We start from the raw sequence: 22,762 nt of genomic DNA on the forward strand, positions 1-22,762 counted from the left end.
GCCATAGCCGTCGTCAACCTTAATTCTCCCCTCGCCTTCATTCGCGCCGCTATTATTGAGTTTTTCATTCCATCATTTTCTCAGTCGCGCCAGCCCTCTCCCTCGTTGTTTGCTTAGCCACGCCAGCCGGCCAGCTGTGCACATCGTTCGCAAGTCTTCAACCTCGCCTAGATTTGTAGCTGAACGCCCCCAATCACTTCCGTCGCTTCAGCCGTGCCCAGATCTGTAGCCGAACGCTTCCTTCGCTTCAGCCCTGCCCAGATCTATAGTTAAATGCCCCCAACCCCCCAGATCTGTAGCCGAACGCCCTCAATCCTTGTTTTGGGTAAGGTTTGGTAATTTTGTGGGTTTATATGCATAATCTTGATTATTGTTTGATTTTGGGTTAGTTCTGATAAAAACCCATTATGTTTGGGTCATAGATTCAAGTTGTAGTGGAGTTTGAAGATTGGAAGCGTGTTGTGCAGGGTTGCAAGGTTTTGACTTTGGAAATTTTTGGTAACTTTTAGTAACTTGTTATTAAATTTGGTTTGATGTATATTCAGACTGGACAAATAAATCAATGTATGAGTGTTCTTGTTCCTTTTTTGTTTTCTTTTCAGGAAAGTTGGACGAGGCTCAAGTGAAGCATCGATTTGAGCAAATACTTCAGGTAAGTGTTTTGGATGTATTTGAATGAATTTGTGATTTGGGTTTTAATATAGCATCTTCGGTAATGATTTGCTTGTTTGAATGTTTGATGATGAGATTGATTTTGAAGTGTTGGAAGGAGTTAAGTTACTGTCCAATAGGTTTGAGACCAATCTTGGCAAGGTTTTGGTAAGTTTGGAGGTTAGTATTAATAGTTCTTTGTTATCCATTGAAGTATTGGTCTAATAATTGAGTTGTTTTCAATTTTTGATGTTCAATTCAAAGATTTCAAGGGATTGGAGCCACTGTCCAACAAAGTTAACGATGTTTTGATATTTTGATAGGTATTAAGGTCTTGAAACTTTTTTGGAATTGTTACATAGTTGCTGGAATTTGCGTTTTGTAACCATTATTATTGAACTTTTCGTAGGTTAGATTATGTTGTTGTATTTTAACACTTATTTATATATTTTGAAATTTGATGTTATCGCTCTTTATTCTATTTTGCAGATTGACTTGTTTAAACATGGCTTGTCTGATCCTTAGTTCTCGATCTTTAGACTTCAAAGTTCAATGTATAGATTAAATAATGTACTTTGTTGAGAGGTTATTAAACAATTTGTCACTTTTGTGTTTGTTGAAAGTTGAATTTTGTATACAAAAGCAATAGTTGAGATTTTATTTTGTACATGTACATGTGAAAGAGAAATATTGTTGTAATTTGTGAGGAGTGTTCATAGTTGAACATATGGATTTTTAGTGAATATATTGAGTTGTTAGATCTTAAATGTATAATGTTTATTTATTTGATGTAATTGTATTATTGGAATACAAGGTAGAAAAGGACAATATCGATTGGGGCATTTAATTTGAAAATAAAAAGACATATACTTGACACATAAAAAACGTCAAAGAGTATAACACTATACTTGACACTTGAATAGACTTGACATACTACTAATGTCAAGTGCATTATCTTTCTTGACACAAAAATTGTATTAAGAAGCATATTACTTGACGTTTTTTCGGAGTCAAGTTATTACACTATACTTGGCACTCGAATAGTTGATGCTTTTATAAGTGTCAAGTAACCCTTTACTTGACATTGGAAAAACGTCAAGTAATCTAATTTCTGTAGTAGTGGACACTAATACACTTCTATTAATTTTTATAAAAAAAAAAAATGTTAAATTTAGCTATTTTGTGTAAATAATTTTCCTTATTTTTTATTTTTAGAAATTAAAAAAAAAAAACAATTGGTTTATACGCATAACCATTGTTTTATTGTTTGTATTTATTAATAATAGGTTTATTTCATATATATTATTTTTTTAGCGAATAAAAACAAAATGTCTAAAAAGTCATAGGGTCGAGTCTTGATATTTAAAATTAAATTATTATTTTAGTTCGTAATCTTTCAAAGAAATACGCATTGTGATGGGTTAAAGTAATCTCTAGCTAGTATTTAATTTGGCAATTATTGGATGTCTTAATTGTATAATTAAAAAAATGATGTGGTAGAGTGTAATAGTTTTGAAAAATAAAAATTAGATATTTAATGGGATATGTGCTAAACTTATTGTGTCAAAGGACAAATATATATAATTAGACATAATGAAACTTTTTTAAGCAAAATTGCAATGGGTTGCAAAGAAAACTTAGGTATTTGCAACGATAGCAAAAAATTTAAACTTGATTTTTTTCTTATTATCATGATTTTATCTATATTTGTGCATCAGCAGGTATATTTAATATATTTTATATTTGATATATCTATATCAACCGATCAATATATTTTAAATCATTTTGTTAAAAAATAATATACTTTATTTAAATGATTATACAACTTATATATCATGACTTTAAAAGTAATTTGGTGGGAGAATTTTCTACATGGAAATTGACATAGACATCCAAATTCCTTGTTTGTTTTACAATTTTCAACTCTTTGTCGAGTAATAAACTATTCCCAATCATCCCCATTTCCGAGTTTTCTATTCTCTTCCAAAGTTATGGATTTTCTTTTTTTTTTTTTCTCATCCATTTGTTTTTTATTTTATATATAATTTTATTTATAACATAATTAATCAACTAATATTAATTAAAAAAATCAATAAAAATGTTTATTTTAATAAATCAATAATAATATAGTAAAATATTTACTTAACTTATTTTTAAAATAAAAATTTATTGAATGAATACATTTACCTTTTTACATAAATTATTAATTAATTAGCTAACAATATCTTAAACATATTTAATCAGTAAACTAAAATGAGTTGAATTTAGATAGTACACAAATTTATTTTTCAATAATAATAATTGATTACTTTATTTTTTAAATAATTAATCAATTATTTATTGAGATTAATTTTAATTTGATATTTCTAACCTATAATTATTATTGATTATTTCTAATCAATTAATCATTTATTGTGATTTTTTTTAAAAAAATTATGTATTGTGATATATTCACTTGTTATTAACGTATCATATTTACAAAACTTTCTTTTAGTATTATTTATTATTATATCATATTTTTATCTAAATTTTCACGTTTTATATAATAAGATATATTTTCTTAAAATCTTAATTACTAATGTTGAACTTAATAATTATAAAATGATTAAGTATTATATTATGATTAATATGACTTTCCTTAAATATATTAATTGGTTAATTTTAATTATAAATTACTCGATTTTTAAAAATTTATAATTAAAATTATTATTGATTCTTAACTAATTAGTTTTTATCAATATATTGAATGATATTTATTGTTTAATTAATTAAACTATTAAAATTATATAATATTTTCATACTTAATTTTAAAAATTAAATACAAACATAATTTTTGTTCATAAAATTATGATAGTCATTCACATGCCCAGATAAACATAATCATCTTTGATTCACAAATATTCTATTTTCAGGCATCTTATTCCCCGACATGATTTATTCTCAAGCATATATAAAACTATAAACCAAATGACTCCTAATTATATTATGATCGTCATTGTTTTTTGAGTATGGCAAATATTATTTTTATTTCATTTTGATATAGAGTTATTTTCATTTGATTAATTCAAATTTGATGTTGATGGTATATGTTAAATGCATTAATTTTGTTTGTTGGTATACTAAATATGAATTATATATTAGTTAATTTGTTTTATTTTCAAAACTTTTATATGATTTTAATGGTATATAAGTTATATTTAATTTGGTAGATCAATTGTATAACAAAAATTTCATATTTCATATATTAATTTATTGATATACTTAATTTAGAGAGAAAAAAACATATCAATGATATTTTTGATATAGCAAACATGAAGTATATTATTTAGAAATGACACTTAAAATATAACATTGACATTTCAATTATATATTAGTATTAATTCAAAATGAATTGTAAGTAGATCATTAGTGTATTAATAGTATATCACAACGAACTCAAAATGCAATATTAAGTATTTGGTGTATTAGTAGTTTATCAACAACCACTCAACTTTTATTTAAACTATAATATATATGTATCAATAGTATATCAATAGCCATTAAAAATTTATTTTATGTACATTTTTAATGTATCAATAATATATCACTCACGATCTAAATCTATTTTAAGTATTGTATTGGTGTATCAATAGTACATCTGTACTCGTTCAAAATTTAATTTCAAGTATATATATATATCCAAACAACAATGGTTTTTCATTTATTTTTTTTCACAAATTTTTGTCACACATCTTGCAAATAATCTAAGTACATATGGCATATCAAGAGATTTAAATAATATTTGATGGTTTCAACTAAGTATCCTTGTAACTACGTTGATATTAAACATTAAAATATCAATATTAACTGATATTTCTATACGTCAAAAAATTAGAATTTAGAATAATTGTTTTAAATGATAAACGGTTAAAAATATTTTCAAGTATAGTAAAATGTCATTGTCTATCAGTGATAGACTGCGATAGATATATATTAGTAGGCTATAGATCATGATTGACAATGTCATTTTGTTAAATTTATTTAGATTAATAATTAAGGTATTTTTACACCCAAACTAAATTATGAATATTCTAACAGTATTTCTATTCATAATGGACTAAATAGATGACAATATGAATATGTTTTATTAGCATTTTTAAAATATACCTGAGATATTAATGGATATTGAATATCAATGTCACATTTTTTCATTTATAGATATATTAACATATCGATAAATATTTTCATCCTTAATTGAGCTACAATTTAAAAAGAAAAAATTCACAAATTTCTCGACTTGACATCAAAGAGCGAAGTATAAAATGCACCTTTGAAATATTCAATGTCACATCCATAAAGGTGATGCATTATTGCATGTATTTAATAAAATCAAATTTTGATCAATGGCTTTATCACATCATTGGTGTATAATATAACTTGCGTGTCATTTATTAATAATTTAGGTCATGTTTATCATGTAGTTAAAATTATAATGATTACAAAAAAAAAAAAAATGTTACAAATCCATAATTTGTAATAGTAATAGTATCTATAACGATAACGATAATGATATTGGCTAGTAAATCCTACGTAATCTTCAAACAAAATTGAATTGATCACCATCCGTTCATCAATCATCAATCAGTTTGTATTTCTCTATTATAAATGTATAAGTGGGTCCCACATGTCAGTACGAGTACAAAATACAAGTAAACAATAACGATCATAATCAAATAGAACCCACCTTCAAATACCTTTAATTTATTACATTTTCTCTATAGCAAATATGACCTTATTTGAGAATAATTTTGTAGCGATTGACATATACCTTCTTTCTTTATTTTCAAATTGGAAGTTCAAATTCACATATTTATTTATTATACTCAAAATAAATAAATAAAAAGAAAATATGTAATTCTATCAACAAAGTGCATTGCTTCCATTCCCTTAGTCCATGATTACATTTATTTCAAAATACCCATTACAAAACTCATTAATTATAAATAAATATCCCTCACCCAATAAATCATAGAGGGAGAACGCATCTATAAAATAAAAATATTTGGATACATATGGAATTATACACCTAAATTATTAAGTGAAAGTTTTTATTTTTTATAAAAAATATTTTTTAATGTTATTATTAAAAAAGTACATGGAAATCAATGCAACTTGAACGGCATATTACTCTATATAAAAATGGAAAGTTTGATCCTACAACAACTCTAAGTTGCATTTGAAAACATGTAAAAAAACAATATTTTCTTGCTATTTTCTTAATTTTAAAACTTTTTATTTATTTATTATTATTATTTGCTATGTTTCAAAATAAATTTTTAAAATTTGGTAATCTTCTTGTAGATGGTATATAAATCCCACAAAAATCCACGTAGGATGGTCAAATTTGGAGATCTCAAGTTCTCAATGGGTTTGATTGATAAAAAGCTCCATGGAATTTCTTTTCCCCTCTCTCAAAAACCCACTTCTCTTTTACATTCACCAATCCCACTTCACACGTGCCAGATTAAAGTACTTCCAAAATATGACTTAGGAGAGAGAAAGTAGAGAGAGAAAGTGATTGCTATAAAATCCCAACTCCCAAATTCCATCTCTTAACAGACCCAACTTAAAAATTAGAGAGAAAAATTGCAAAGAGAATGGCCGGAATTTGGAGCATCGGAGTGTTGCCGGAGGACTGTGTTTCCACAATTCTGTCACTTACAAGTCCCTCCGATGTGGGGAAATTATCCCTGGTCTCGTCGGTGTTTCGATCGGCAGCGGAATCCGACGTGGTGTGGGGGAGATTTTTGCCGAAAAACTACGAGGAGATTCTGGCGGCGTCTGATATCTCGGGCGAGTCTCCGTTGAAATCGAAGAGAGAGGTTTTCTTGCGACTCTGTTGTCCGATCCTGCTGGACGGCGGTAGAAAGGTAAATAAAAAATTTGAAGTCCGTAAGATTTTGGGATGTTCAATTAATTTGTTAGTGAACTGAAATAAAAAAAGAATAATAATATATAATAAAATGTTTTAATTTTGAATAGAGGTTTGAGTTGGATAGATTTGGGGGGAAAATTAGCTACACATTATCTGCAAGAGAGTTGGGTATCACATGGAGCTCTGATCCACTCTGTTGGAGCTGGAAATCTCATCCTCAATCAAGGTATTTTTCTTCTTTATTTTTGTAACTCTCCCAATTAAATATATTAAGCTTTGATTAAATAAATAAAAAAAATGTGCAGATTCCCAGAAGTGGTGGAGCTTAGAACAGTGAGTTGGCTGGAAATCAAAGGGAAAATCAGAACCCAAATGGTATCATCAAACACAAAGTATGGAGCATATCTTTTGTTGAAGATTTCAGAGAGAGCTTATGGATTGGATTTAATGCCAGCTCAACTTTCTCTTCAATTGGGAAATAATAATAATAATAATATCCGTGAAGCCTATGTTTGGTTACACCATAAATCAGATGAGAAGAAGCAAGATTTGGAGTATCTGTTTTATGGGAACAGAAGGGAAAGAGCCAGAAAATTAGCACTAACTTCCTATAATAATAATAATTTAGAGAATTATAAGGAAATTAGGGTTCTGAGAGAGAGGGAAGATGGTTGGTTGGAGATTGAATTGGGAGAGTTTTTCAGTGGAGAAAGTGATGAAGAAGTGAATATGAGTTTCATGGAAACCAAAGGCTTTCAACTCAAATCTGGACTTATTATTCAAGCCATTCAAGTCAGGCCTAAATATTGATCCTCTTCATACTTTTCACCCCTCAATTTTCAATTTTTTTCACTTTAAATTACTTGTTAATTAACATTCTTTTATTCATTACAAATCTACACCTCCTTTTTAACTTCTTTTCTTTTCTTTTCTCTTTTCAATCTTCTAATAACAAAATTATACCTTCATTCATTTATTTGTCTTCACTTTACCCTACTCTTTAATGTTCGATGGATGATCAAAAACACTTCAAAAAATCTCTCATCTCATATATTAATTCTATTTACTCTATTTACTCCATCATTCCAAGCTATTAATTTAATTAAATTAAAATTTTGTTTAAAAATGAAATCTTATTGAAACTGCCCATATCTTATTCATCTTTAAAAATTAAAATTATATTTGGATTTGATAAAATAGGATGAATTGAGATGATTTATAAATATATAATTACCTTGAATATATTATCTATTCTTTATCTTTTGGTCGTTCGGAAGGGACAAAAGAAACATACATTATTCTTTCTTCAACAATAAGATTTGAACGGATCAGATTGAAGATATGACCATATGCTAATTGAAAAGAAAAGAAAGAATCGGATCGTGTAGGATTTTCAAGAAATCCTCTTGAAAGGCAGATGATTATTCATTTGTTTCATATGTTCCATGAATAGTTGGAACAATGATAAATATTAAAAAAAAAATGTTGAGGGAATTGATCTAATTCTATCTCTGTTTTGCTTTAATTGAAGGAAGGATGAAGGATCGCTAGAGTCTATCTTTCTTTTAATCGTTAAATACAATTCAAGAAATCATTGTGTGATATTTTGAATATTTATTTTAAGGCCCCATTTGGTAATCATCTTATTTTATTCGAGAAAGGACAAGAAGGAGATTTCACCCTAGACATTTATTGAGTGAGTCGAGCGATACTAAAATGTTGCAACATCACAATCTCACAAAACTACAAGCTAGAAAGAAACTCTCGAATTATTTAAAAGGTTAATACTTATTTCATTTGGATATCAATTACTTGACCTAAATGACTTTAATAAACAAGTGTGGTTTGAGTTTGAAATTCTTATTCCCTTTAAATCAGCTGCACGATTGAGTGTTTGATTTGAATACCATCTTAAATCATAAGCTTGGTTACTATGTTAGACATTTGTTTTCATGATAATAATATATATACATATATATAAGAACAATATTGTGTAATCCAAAATTAGGGCCAAATAGTCTTTTGGCTTTACTGGTCAAATAAGTTGTCTTTCCTACACATAAAACAATTAAAAAAGAAAAAAAACTTCTAATTCGATCAATTTAGCTTAGTTCAAGTGCATTAAAAAGTCAAGATGTTTATATGTTTATATGCATGGTTGGATAGAGCACGAAAAAATGTACAAAAATGAATGGTCATTTAGATAAAATAGAATTGTATAGAGTGAGATGTAACCAAAATAAAATCAAATAGTGTGATTATTGCAAGGCACTCGCACGATCTTATAGAGGTCGTATGCTTGTAAAGTGCTTATACAAATTTTTGGTGCTATGAAATCATATAAACACTACTACAAAGAAGACTTTTCTTGATGCTTGGAACTTTTGAGTACTTGATGTTTTTATGAAAAAACGTCAAGTAACATGTAATTTTGATGAAAAATGTCAAGAATAATGAAAAAAAAAACGGAGATTGGTCAAAATTTTTGGATTTTTTCATGCTGTCATGTAATTTGACAATTTTAAAACGTCAAGTAGTTTCTCAATGTACTTGATAGTTAATAAGCGTCAAGATAGTTGAGTTATTTTTTTACACTACAAAAAAAAGAGGGTTTCCTGATGCTTAAATCCGCCATTGGGAGATAAGGTCTCTCCCAACGACGTAAGGGACCCGTCGGGAGTTATGAAGAATTCTAGTTTCAATCTCTTGACGGTGGGACATTACCCGTTGGGAGTTACTATAACTCCCGACGGATTATTTATTCGTCAGTAGTTCATTTCTTCTGTTATAAAATCTAGATCGGGCAGAAGGCAGATTGACTGCCTTTCTTCTTCCCCAATTTGAAACCCTAGCAGTCGATTGTCGCTCCCATCATTCGTCGCTCCCGATCGTTCGCCACTGTCGTCGTTCGCCGTTAATAGAAGATCCTTAAAAGGTAATTTGAAAATTTTCCGTCTTAAAATATTTCTCTCATCTTTGTTTTTTGGAAAATACAAGATAAAAAAATAGCAAGTAAACAAATTTTAGTTCTTGAATATACATATTGTGATTGAAAGTTTGCTTTGATTGTTTTGGTGGCATAATCAAAATCAAAATCCAGTATTTATTTTGTTACTATTTGAATATACATATTAATTTTGTTATTGTTATTGTTATTGAATATACATATTAATTTTGTTATTGTTATTGTTATTGAATATACATATTGTGATTGAAAGTTTATTTTGATTGTTTTGGTGACATAATCAAAATCAAAATCAAAATCTAATATTTGTTTTGTTATTGTTTGAATATACATATTAATTTTGTTATTGTTATTGTTGTTGAATATACATATTTTGATTGAAAGTTTGCTTTGATTGTTCTGGTGGCATAATCAAAATTAAAATCAAATATTTGTTTTGTTATTGTTTTGAATATACATATTAATTTTGTTATTATTATTGTTATTGTTATTGAATATACATATTAATTTTGTTATTGTTATTGTTATTGAATATACATATTATGATTGAAAATTTTCTTTGATTGTTTTGGGAGTTTGAATATGGTGGGAGGTTGTTGGTAGAGGCAATGCCAGTGGTTGGAGGAAAAATTATGGTGCATTGTTGAACTTTGAAATTGAATTGAAAATGTCATGATGTGTTTGATTACAACAAGTTTAACTTAGAGTACAAGGGTCGTAGGGAATGTGGGTGTATATATCTTTCATGAGAAAAAGGTCATGGACGAGTATTTGGAGATTTGGAAAGTCTAAAGGGTAGGAACAATTAATGAATTTGGGGCATATGAAGTGTTTTACTGGAAATCACAATGTCATTATTTGGGTGGAAACGTGTGTTGAGATGGTTGAATTAATGCTTAGTTAATTTTGCCTAGAGTATGAGGTTTATTATTTGACTTGAATGTTGTGAGGTAGTTGACAAGTGGTATACCTATGAGAAAATGGGTTGTATTTGATATAAATTATATTCCACGGATGTTGTGCATGCACAAGTCAAATCACCTATTAGAGGTTATTTAAAATTTTAAATTCTCTGAACGAACTTGGAATTGTTTATTAAATTAATTAAGATTCATGCTTAATAAAGTCTTTGTACTTTGTCCTTTAATACAAGATATTGTTTTGGATTAAAAATTGGTCAGAAAAGATTTATTTTTAAGGATGAATAAAGTGTAAGATTGTATCAACAGCAACGGAAGCACAAGGATCATCTAAACACTCAAATTCACTAATTTTGGCATAATATAAAGTATGCTTCTACAGAAAAATGGGTTTCAAGACATACTTCTTGTAGTACTTCTTCAAAGCCCCTTCTCTAGCTGCAATCTTCTCCATATCATATCGTAGACCACCTCAAGATCTTCCCCACTATTCTCTTGATGCTCTAGATTGAGTTGTGAGACTCAAAACAAGCTTGAATCAAGGGATGAAGGAGAAAAGCTCACTGCAGCAACCTTTGTTGAAGAACCTTTCTTCAAACTGAATTTTCTCTCAAAATTTTGTAGATTGCATGCCCGATTTTCACTCCATTCTTCTCATTATATTGCAAACCAACATGCAAATAGAAGAGCTGCATGAGTTGCAGCTAATGCTTGGAAAAAAACAAGGCAAATATATTGTTTCATATGTCAGCTAGTTCAAAGATGGATAATGGAAAAACCCTTTTTCCATTTTGTGTTTTAGTTTTCCAATTTTTCAATTTTATTTAAAAATCAAATTTTGATTTAAAAAATCTATTTGATTTCAAAAAAGAAAAATTAATTAATTTCATAAATTAATTATTAAATAAAACTTAATTAATTTAATATCAAATATTAAATTAATTTTAACACATATCCATCTTTATATATTTAAATCACATTTAAATATATAAATTCTCCTATTCCGTTTAATTCTAAAATTAAACATAATTATATCTCATATAATTACTAATTCCCTTAATTCTAATTTGAACATTTCAAATTAACCTATCACGCTATTCTAGAGCTAGTCCGTTACAAACTAGTAGGGGACCTTGCAGACCTACAGATCATGGGCTCCAACGATCCAAGATTAATTAGCTAAACTCATTAGACCAAATTAATCTCCATTCGTTAACTAATGGGTCATTCCACTAAATCCCATAGTTGCACTCCCCTCACCGTAGATATATTATGTCCACATAATTTAACTATAATCAACAAGTCGACCCTTCACAGATTGTTCGTAATAACGGCTGGGTCAAATATCTGTTTTACCTCCGAGATTACGTCTTATTTCTCAAGTCCCTATTGATCGTCTAATGAACAACTGGTTTGTGATCCAATCACCAAACCAAACTCCCTCACCCTAGTGAGAGGGTGGGGCCTCTTTTTCAAGACTTAGATTTAGTACTTGAGAGAAAAAACTTTCTCCTATCCCTAAATCGGGTAGGGGTGAACTCCGTCTTGCACCCTATGTCCCCAGCTATCTATCTGGTCTTACCCCTGAAATGAGAGTCTTATTGAGCAGGTGCTGTTGAGCCAACCCTCAATTATGCAAATCTAAGGGCAATCCCGAATAAACAGGAGTTCATAGTTAGCTCAGGATTAAGATTGAGTTACCTAGGTCATCTAGGTGAAATAGCCAATCTTAAACAGTAAACAAAGTTATAAAGTAAGAGTAACTTATTTTTGGTCCTGATCTTATGCAAACTCATTGAATAGGAAGCCCCCACTCCTCATGTCATAACATGTACGAATTAGGATCACGTCGTATATAGCACTTTACAACTCTTTGTAACAACTACATAGTAGACCACATCCAATGGTGTTACTAGAATAAGGTACTCAACTTCATTCATGTACCATAGATCATTTTGACTATTTACTCGAACCCGATCCACTCTTATGTCTCCATATAAAGTTCAAGTAGTCATACAATAGTCATGGGTCTTAGTTTATTGGATTTAGACTTTCATACAATTTATGAGATCAATAACAAGTATATTGATAATAGAAAATGTTTATCATTTTACAAACTGCGAGTTTTAGGATATAAAACCTAACAATACTCCCATTTGGACTAAAAATCCAGTGGATCAATAGATACAAATATATACAATGTTGAGTTTACATGGAGAGAATAAAATGTACAAATACAATAAACTAGGACATTACAATATCCATTAAATTCTCTCACTTGCCTTAGTGATACAAAACTCGTAGACCTAGTCCTACTAGGTGACCCTCGAACACTTTAACCGAGAGGGCCTTCGTAAATGGATCAGCTAAATTTTCTTGAGAAGCAATCTGAGTGACAATGGCGTCTCCTCTGTGTACAATCTCCCTGATGAGATGGTACTTCCGTTCGATATGCTTTCTCCTTTTATGACTTTATGGTTCCTTTGAATTTGCAATTGCTCCACCGTTGTCACAATAGAGAGTGACAGGCAGGTGCATGTTAGGAACTACTTCCAGATTTTTCAGGAACTTTTTGAGCCATACTGCTTCTTTTTCTGCTTCGCTTGCAGCTACATACTCAACTTCCATTGTGGAGTTCGCAATACAACTCTGCTTGATGCTTCTCCACACAACTGCTCCTCCATTCAGAGTGAATACTGATCCCAAAGTTGATTTCCTCGAATCAATATTGGTCTGAAAGTCAGAATTAGTGTATCCAGTAAGAATCAGATCCTTAGAACCATACACGAGCATATAATCTCTCGTTTTTCGAAGATACTTGAGAATATTTTTAACAGCAGTCCAATGGTCATGATCAGGATTGGACTGAAATCTACTGATAATTCCTATGGCATAGCATATGTCGGGACGTGTACGCAACATTGCATAAATCAAACTCCTAATTGCAGATGCATATGAAATTCGATTCATCTCCTCAACCTCTTGAGGTGTCTTAGGACTCTGCTCCTTAGACAAGTGAATTCCATGCCTGAAAGGTAAAGATCCTTTCTTGGAATTTTGCATTTTATACCTAGACAACATCTTGTCTATATAAGATGCTTGAGATAATGCCAATGTTCTATTCTTGCAATTCCGAACTATTTGGATTCCAAGAACATACTGTGCTTCTCCCAAATCTTTCATATGGAATTGTGAAGCCAACCATCTCTTAACATCAGCTAGATATTCTACCTCATTCCCAATGAGTAGAATATCATCAACATACAACACCAGAAAAGCGATAGTTTTGTTGACTATTTTCTTGTAGACACATGGTTCATCAATATTTTTTTCAAAGCTATAAGATTTGATCGCAACATCAAATCTCATATTCTAGGATCTAGAAGCTTGTTTTAATCCATAAATGGATCGATTTAGCTTGCAAATTTTTTGTCCTTGACCCTATTTTATAAACCTTTCTGGTTGAGACATATAGATACTCTCTTCAAGATAGCCATTTAGAAAAGCTGTCTTGACATCCATTTGCTATATTTCATAATCATAAAATGTGGTTATGGATAAGAGTATTCTGATAGAATTTATCATGACAACTAGAGAGAAGGTTTCTTCAAAATCTAACCCCTCTCTTTTGGTAAACCCTTTTGCCACAAGTCTAGCTTTGTAGGTCTGTACCTTACCAGCTTGGTCTCGTTTTCTCTTGTAGATCCATTTGTAATTGATGGGTTTTACCCCTTCCGGTTGATCTACAAGATCCCAGATAGAATTGAAATACATAGATTCCATTTCAAGGTCCATGGCTTTAATACATTAGTCTTTATCCACATTGTTCATTGCTTGATTAAAAGACAACGAATCCTCTAAACCATCATCTGGTATGATGACTTGAGTTTCAGTTAAACCCATGTATCGGTCAGGCTGTTGCACAACCCTCCCACTACAACGAGGCATTCTCAACTCTTGAGAATGATGTGAAGTATCAGTTTCATCAATAACTCTTGTTGACAGACCTGCTCTATTAACAACTTTTGTTGAAGGACCTGTTCGATCATAACTCTTGTTGATACATTTATTGTTTCTTTGGGCATTTCTTCTATTACTAGCTTACTGCGAGGTTGATGGTTCTTTCTATAATTTTCCCCAGGAAGGTTGCATTTGTCGATATAAATACTTTATCTTCTTGAGGATCATAAAAGAAACCACCTTTAGTTTCTTTTGGGTAGCCTACAAATAGACATACTTTTGAACGGTGTTCCAACTTTTTAGGATTTTGCACCAACACATGTGCTGGACAACCCCAAATTCTGAAGTGATATCAGCGGAGGAAAAACATATTGCACATTGATACATTCTCAATAGTTATAAAGAAATTAACAGATTATCGCAAGTACATTTCAAACTAAATTTCTAATTTCTAGGATAAATTCTTTGATATAACTTTCAAATGATCGAATTTCTAGGAAACACTTGGGGTTAATTCGTCGTGAAGCTCAAAGCGCCTCTGACTTATATAATACATTAACACAAATTTTTCGATTGGTTCGTATCTCAGGTATACATAGTATTAGAAGTTAAGAGATGATTAATTTTTTGTAGTCATTTTTAATGTATAATTAATTATCTGGTTCTATAATGGCGCGAGAGAGAAGATCTCTCCGATGATTTCTTTTCACTTACAATGGGACCTTCGTTTGAGGTGCGCTCTTACAATGGATGCATTGTTAATGAGGTATGATTTCACATTGTAGAATGTGATAATAGTTGAGCTACACAAAATAGTGAAGTCCTAGTGGCCGGGGAGATCAGTGGGAACGGAAGTGTGGATAACAATTTCTATGTGTCATAGACGAAATATTAGATTTTCAATATGCAAACAGAAGACATGTTTTTATATTCAAGTGTAGATGGTTTGACACAGACAACAACAAAATGTAATAGGACACATGTAGATTTAGGATACAAATCAGTCAATACATCGCACTTTTGGTATGTTTATGAGCCTTTCATCTTTGCTATCCAAGCACAACAAGTCTTTTACATTGGTGATATAAAATATGGTAGCAATTGAAAAGTGAAGGAAATCTAAACTTAGAGATCTTGGGAGCGAAAGTGGGTCGTTCCAAATCCCATTAGGAAAGAACACATAACAATTACATTCTAAATGAAAACGATTATGCATATACTATAAATTACAGCATGCTTCTTTAAAAGAATGGACAAGGGATAGAGTATGCAAACCTTTGAAGACCTTTTTTCAAGTATCCCTCGACCAATCTCCAACACATCCAACGAAGTACTCAAACGTAATGATCAGAATAGCCAACAACACGAACTGAAGAAACCTCAATCATTATTGGGTCCAACTTGATCCTCAAACTCGAATGGAATTATAACACGAACACAAGAGTTACCTTGGTATTCTCAAACTCGAATGGAATTAGAACACCAACACTTGATCATGTATGCTCTTTATGCTATCGTTTTGTAAAACACTTTTACGCGATAGCCTCTGTGAGATCTATCCGAATGAATTATCCATTGATTTTGGAAAATGATTTTCCTTTTATCTCATAGTTACCATAACTTCCCCACTCAATCGGTTATTAAAGAAAAAGAATTAATTATAATTAATATATTATAAATAAATATGATAACCAACTTATCATATTATATTTATAACCTATAGTTTTAATATTTCATCATATGAAACATATAAACCATAGTTATTTTTCTATGTTATGGTATTTAATATAAATCATATTTATATTAATTCCTCAAATTAATGTATCTAATACATCATTGTTGGGGTTGATGCCCTAAACTCTCGTTGGATCCTGTAGTTTGTAAACACTGTATTGAAAAAACGCTTGTGATGTAATAATATATGATATTTTCTTCACTGTTGTCTATGAAACATGAGATGTTTTAATTACTTTACCACAAACCAATAAACTAAGATCCTTGGTTTTCATATTAACTTAAGCATGTATGTGGAGACATACAAGTGGATCATGCCTTAAGTGATAACCAAAATGGTTTGTAGTATATGGATATATGAGGGAAACCTTATCCTGATAATGTTATGGATGCGACTCGCTTTGTAGAATAGTTACAAGTGTTGTGACTTGCTACAGATGGTTTATTCCTGATCATTCATGTGGAGGCATGTGAGCGAGTTTGATTATATATGATATTTTAAGGCCCCCTTGGTAGCTCAATGGATTTAAGTTGAGAATCAGTTTTTGGGTTAGTTTGAAGTGTTCAAATTGACAAGAGGGAGTTTGATTATATATGATATGATTAAACTGGTTGATTATATATGATATAGTTGACATGATGTATGAGATATATTAATTGGGGGAAAATGATATAAATATGATTTATATCTAGTGGAGGAGAAAAAGACTATGGTTTATATATTGCATATGATGTGATATTAAACTATGTTATAAATATAATATAATTATATTTATTTTAATTAAACCATTATGAGATAATTGTTAGTGGTTTTTCTCCATAACTGAACAAGATAGTGGGAGGTTACATTCAATTTTTGTAATGGAAGGATAAAATGAAATAGTTTTTATTTTGCAAAAAGATCGGACAATCGCTTCACGATTAGTACACTGCCCATCGTCTAGTAAACATAGCATACACGATAGCTCAAGTTGTCCTAAATGATCGTGTACACATGCAACTTTCCTAAACGATCGTATAGTATTTCTAAACGATCACGCGCGCGAGTGATTTACCTAAATGATCAGCCCCGTTTTTCTAAACGATCGTGCACCTTTTGCTAAACGATCAAGCATTCGTCTACACGATAGACACAAAACCTCTCCCACTTGCTTGGTCGTTGTAAACGATCATTGTTTCCTTCTCTCCTCTACCAAATCCAACAAAGCTCATACCTCCTGGATTCCCATTCCGAGAATACCGAGGTTACTGAGTGGTAGTGTCCTCCTTGCTGCCTGTTCGTGTTGAAGACCATTCAGTGGTAGCGAGATTTAGTGACGAAATACTTGGCGATCATAGCGATTACGTGAGTTGCTGATCCTGATGAGAGTGAGAGTTCAAGGGAAGAAAAGTTCTTCAAGAGGTATGTCTCTCGTTCCTTTGGTATTTAAGTTTTAAAAGCATGTCGTAATTTGTTAGTAAATGCATAACTTGTATGTTTGTTTTTGAATGTGGTATTTTTGTCACAATGAATTTGGAACGATCTTGCTTCCACTCATAGGTACTCTTTGATAAGAGTTCCTTCAATCATATCAATTATATCACATATATTTGAATTAATTTAATTATATCACATATAATTAAATTTTCTTTTGTTAATTTGAATATTTCAAACTAACCCAAAATCTAATTCCCAAATTGAACCCATTGAGCTACCAAGGGGACCCTATGGACCTGTTGCTTGTAGCTCCAACGGTACGTGAATAACTGACTAAACTCTTTAATCACAAGATCCACCATCCATTAACTGTTGGTCATTCCACTAAAGACTGACAGTTGCACTCTTCACAATCAGATATATTTCTATATCCATTGGATATAACCAGTCAACAGTACGATGACCATTCACAAATCGCTCGTAAGTACAGTTGGGCCAATTTACTATTTTGCCCCTGTAGTTACATCTAACTCCTTAAATACTACTGATTTCTCTAGTCATAGTCCTACTATGACTAAGTCCTCTCTTCCCAAAAGAGGGTGTGGCCATTATGTTCATGACCTGGAATCAGCCCTTAAGGGAGCAATTTATCTACTTACCCCTGCTTTGGAGAAGAAGTGAATTCCATCTTGTGTAGCTGAGTTCCCAGCTCCCCAATCAGAAGAATCCTCAAAATGGTAGGCTTGTTGAGTTGGCAGTCTGGCCACTTTCACCCATACAAATTGAAGAACCGCCCTCATGAGCAGGGGTTCCTAACTCACTCCGGATTAATGTTACGTCACATATAGTCATCCTAGTAAAATGTAAGTCTCAATTATCAACAGCGTTATATAAAGAGACTAATAATCTCGTGGTCCGGTCTTATACAAACTTTTTGTATAGGATACCCCCGCTCGCATGTCTCCATATGAATGGTTAGGATCATACCATTTGTAGCACTTTACAACACTTGTAACATCTACAAAGCGGGTCGTATTCGTAGTGTCACCAGGATAAGATATCCCTCATTTATCCTTATACTACAAACCATTTACGTTATTACTTAAGGCATGATCTACTTGTATGTCTCCACATGCATGCTTAAGTTACATAAAATAACCACGGATCTTAGTTTATTGGATTGAGTAAATGCTTATAAATGAACATTTATTTTATTAATAACAATATGTTTACAAATTGTCTACAAACTACGAGACTAACAGGAGAATTAAAAGACCAAATCCCAACAAAAAGTTGTTCAAGTAGTCCAAAATTATCAGAAGTGGATGATGTTGAAAATGAACAACTAGATTTACTAGAAATTGTCGGTAGTGTCCGAGTGGATGAAACCATTGAGGAGGTTACTTTATGCAGAGTTGACGTTGATCCTATAGTTGTGGAAAGACCAATTATTCGACATGGCGATGATGACTTCATTAATGATGATGAAGAATAATTATCTCCCAATAACAATTCAAGTGCTGATGAATAATTTGATTTAGATGACGATGATGAGTAATCATGTATCTACTCAATTCTCTTTCTCTATTTACACGTATTTCATATTAATTTTATACTGTTTTGTTTTTTTTGTGTTGGTATAGATGCGATGTTAACCCCTAATAGGCAACAAGAGGTTGATGAAGAATTCCAGGAGCAAGAGTATATCTAGGCAACACAGGATTTTCTGTGGGTGGTAGTTCAGGTTAGTATATTTTGAATATATTCAGTTGACTTAAATACATCCTAAAATGTTTTAAATTTTTTATTCCTCAGATAGTAGCTCATCATCCACTCAGAGGAAATGCGAGCGTTCATGAAACATCGAGTTGGAAAAATACGTCAAAAAACATAGGGGAATTCCAATCGTGATAAAAGAGAGGGAGACGAAGCCAATTTCTCAAAATTCAGTACGATTTAGTAATGCGATTGGTGTCACCATCGAATCTGCAACTCATGATGGTCAATACATCGTTGAGAGAGGATCTTTCGATGTGTTTTTCACCATTTCCTAGCGATTTCAAGCGCCGGAAGAAGTGTGATTTCTTGTATTGTTAGGATTTTCATATATATAAGAAACAAAAATTTGAAAAAGCAAAGTGAACCCCAGATTTCCTCAGTTCACGATGGCTTAATGTTCCTTCGACATTTAGCTCCTCCCTCATGTCACTCTGTCGATCTCTCACGTCAATCATCGTCACGTTGTCGGGCTGTGTCATGCCGATCATCGTGTCCCTCTTTCTCTCTCTAGCATCATTCAGTACTATGTCTCGCTCAGAGATTTCGTGCACGGTGAGAGTCCCAAGAGTTTCTTTTTTGCATGGCTACACCCTCTCATTTTCCCTCACTACTATTTTTCTCTTCTCGAAATCTCTTTAAAGCTTGTTTATTTTTTAATTACATTAAAAATGTTTGAACATTAGGAATAATATTTTTTAATTACTATGCAACCATTTGTCTTTATAGGATGAATTTAAATCTAAAGAAAATATGTTAAAAGATAGTATCAGAGTATGCGTGCTCCATTCACACAGGTTTTTTCCAAACTCTTATTTCTATTCATATACATATATATATACATTACAAGCTCCCATGTTTAAGTATGTATTATTGGTTTAAAAACCAGGGATTTGCACAAAAAAAATCTCACGCACTCTGATATATATTTGAAGAAAACAAACAAAACAAAATATTCTGGAAGCAAAATATATTAGCGAGAGAAAGAAAAATAATAGAACTCCCTATTTTTATTCAATTGATAGACTTACATTTATAGTATAATAACAATAAAATAACCACAAACCAGTAACATAATGCTTACTAAAAATAGGAACGTATGGACTTCTTCTTCCACACGATTCAAAAGATTCGGTCTTGAATCATGACCGGATTATTAGCTCACACTACTCCCCCTAATCCTGACATGATTCTAAATCACGCACACCAAGTAGCTAACGAATAGCAGCTAACTTCACTCTTGTCAATGCTTTGGTTAGTGCGTCAGCTCGTTGTTCTTCGATGTTGACAAATTCAACGATAATTTTCCCCTTCTCGACACACTCTCGAATGAAATGAAAATGTGTATCTATGTGCTTACTGCGGCCATGAAATACGGGATTCTTCTTGAGAGCTATCGCGGATTTGTTGTCCACGAACAATGTTACCGGTCTTGGCTTCATTCCGGTTAACTCGCTAACAAGGCTTCTTAACCACAATGCTTGGTAAGCCGCGGTAGTGGCTGCCATGAACTCGGCTTCGCAAGATGAGAGTGCCACCGTCTTTTGCTTTTGTGAATTCTATGAAACCAAACTTTTATTTAAGTAGAACGCCATTCCACTTGTGCTTTTCCTCTCATTGAGATCACTAGTTAAATCACTGTCTGAGTAGCCAAATATATCGACTTCTCGGGGACCTTTCACATAAGTGAGCCCAAAGTGAATTGTCCCTTTCAAATACCTAAGTATTTGTTTGACCACCTTGTGATGCATGGCCGTAGGCCTTTCCATATACCTGCTCGCCATCACAACAGCATATGAGAGATCCGATCTTGTGTTCAGCAAGTATCTAAGACAACCAACGATGCTTCTGTACTCCGTAGCATCAATTGGTGCTTTTTTCATGTCTTTGTAAAGTTGTGCCTTGGGTTCCATCGGGTAATTCGTGGCATTGCAGTCAGCTATTCCGAACTGGGACAAGATTCTTTTGGCATAAGTTGGTTGTTTGAGCAAGATTCGACCCTTCTGTTGTTCCACTTCAATCCCTAAGTAGTAAGAGAGAAGACCCAAATCGCTCATTTCAAATTTTGCCATCATTTGTTGCTTGAACTTGTTGACTTTTTCGGTGCTACTTTCTGTTACAATGAGATCGTCAACATACACTCCAACAAGAACACTTTCTTCTCATTCTCTTCTTGTGTAGACTACTTGCTCGTTAGTGCATTTCCCAAAGCCAAGCTCTTTGAGACTCTTATCAAGTCGAATGTTCCAAGCTCGTGGAGCTTGTCTCAATCCATAGAGAGCCTTCGACAACCTATACACCTTGTGTTTTTGGTTTGGAACCTCAAATCCCTCCTGTTGAGTAACATATACTTCCTCTTCCAATTCCTCGTTGAGAAATGCCGACTTCACATCTAGATGGTGTACTTCTCAATTTCGGTTTGCAGTGAGTGCAAGAATGACTCAAACAGTGTCAAGTCTTGCAACCGGTGCAAAAACTTCTTTAAAGTCGATGCCTTGTCTTTGTACATAGCCTTTAGCAACCAATCTTGCTTTGTGCTTAGCAACTTCTCCATTAGAGTCTTTCTTCAATTTGAACACCCATTTTAGATCAATGGGTTTGTGTCCCAGTGGAAGCTCGGTTAGACTCCATGTGTTATTCTTCTCAATGGATTTCAACTCATTCTCCATTGCTTCGTACCAGCGGGCCTCGGTCGCAGCTTCTTGGTAACAAGTCGGTTCTTCGGACAATACCATTATCACCTCATTTTCTTGTTTTTCCCGGCTACAACTTCCTCTGTGTTGGCGTAGATGTCAGTGAGAGATCTTAGACGGACTGATGTATTCGTCTTTTGGAATAGATGGACTAGTCTTTTCAACTTCGAGTATCTCAGCTACTTGTGGTGCGGCATTTTCGACCCCGGTTTCTGTATCCTTCATATTATTGGCCTCGTCGGAATAAAATTGGTCCATCATCTAAAACTCCAGAATCTCCTTGCCGTCATTAATGCCTTCATTCCAAACCCATTCAAGATTCTCTTGAAAAATGACATCTCTACTAATTTGTAGTTTTCCACGGCTCGAGTCATATAAGCGATGAGCTTTGCATCCTTCTTCAACACCAAAATATACCATCGGCGAGCTTCAGTCGTCGAGTTTCTTGAGGTGAGGGGTTGTGGTTTTTACATATGCCACACAACCAAACACTCTCAAGTATGCAAGATGTGGCTTTCTCCCCATCCAAGCTTCAAATGGTGTGCGTTCTCCAAGGGCTTTCGTTGGAAGATGGTTTAACACATAAACTGCGTGTCTCACCGCCTCTCCCAAAAATCTTGTTGGCACGTGGATGCTTTTGAGGAGTGATCTCGTCATCGCCATTACGGTGTGGTTACGACGCTCTACGATGCCATTCTGTTGCGGTGAATATGAAGCAGTGAGGTGTCTCTC

General features: G+C 32.4%; 1 protein-coding gene and 1 long non-coding RNA gene across 2 annotated transcripts; both read left to right on the forward strand.

The window, feature by feature from the left end:
• The first annotated feature begins 316 nt into the window (after positions 1 to 316).
• LOC150035705 (uncharacterized) lies at positions 317 to 1,360 on the forward strand. The gene is made up of 3 exons (XR_016530353.1): positions 317 to 498; positions 603 to 974; positions 1,141 to 1,360. It is a non-coding gene; the product is annotated as an uncharacterized LOC150035705 (long non-coding RNA).
• A 4,849-nt stretch (positions 1,361 to 6,209) lies between these two features.
• On the forward strand, positions 6,210 to 7,478 carry LOC120080169 (F-box protein PP2-B13-like). The gene is made up of 3 exons (XM_039034742.2): positions 6,210 to 6,560; positions 6,673 to 6,791; positions 6,871 to 7,478. Exons 1-3 carry the CDS (start codon positions 6,288 to 6,290, stop codon positions 7,373 to 7,375), a joined length of 897 nt encoding a protein of 298 aa, XP_038890670.2. The 5' UTR covers positions 6,210 to 6,287; the 3' UTR covers positions 7,376 to 7,478.
• The last annotated feature ends 15,284 nt before the right edge of the window (positions 7,479 to 22,762 follow it).

This window comes from Benincasa hispida, chromosome 6 (assembly GCF_027475165.1).
Source record: "Benincasa hispida cultivar pf3 chromosome 6, pf3_genome.v1.1, whole genome shotgun sequence".
Classification (NCBI taxonomy): domain Eukaryota; kingdom Viridiplantae; phylum Streptophyta; class Magnoliopsida; order Cucurbitales; family Cucurbitaceae; genus Benincasa; species Benincasa hispida.

What these genes read in the sequence shown, in the direction of transcription:
- LOC120080169 (XM_039034742.2), top strand. Translation starts at nt 6,288, where the DNA reads ATGGCCGGAATTTGGAGCATCGGAGTGTTGCCGGAGGACTGTGTTTCC. An exon ending in TGCTGGACGGCGGTAGAAAG is followed by an intron (nt 6,561 to 6,672) that starts GTAAATAAAAAA and finishes AATTTTGAATAG; the next exon opens with AGGTTTGAGTTGGATAGATT. An exon ending in AAATCTCATCCTCAATCAAG is followed by an intron (nt 6,792 to 6,870) that starts GTATTTTTCTTC and finishes AAAAATGTGCAG; the next exon opens with ATTCCCAGAAGTGGTGGAGC.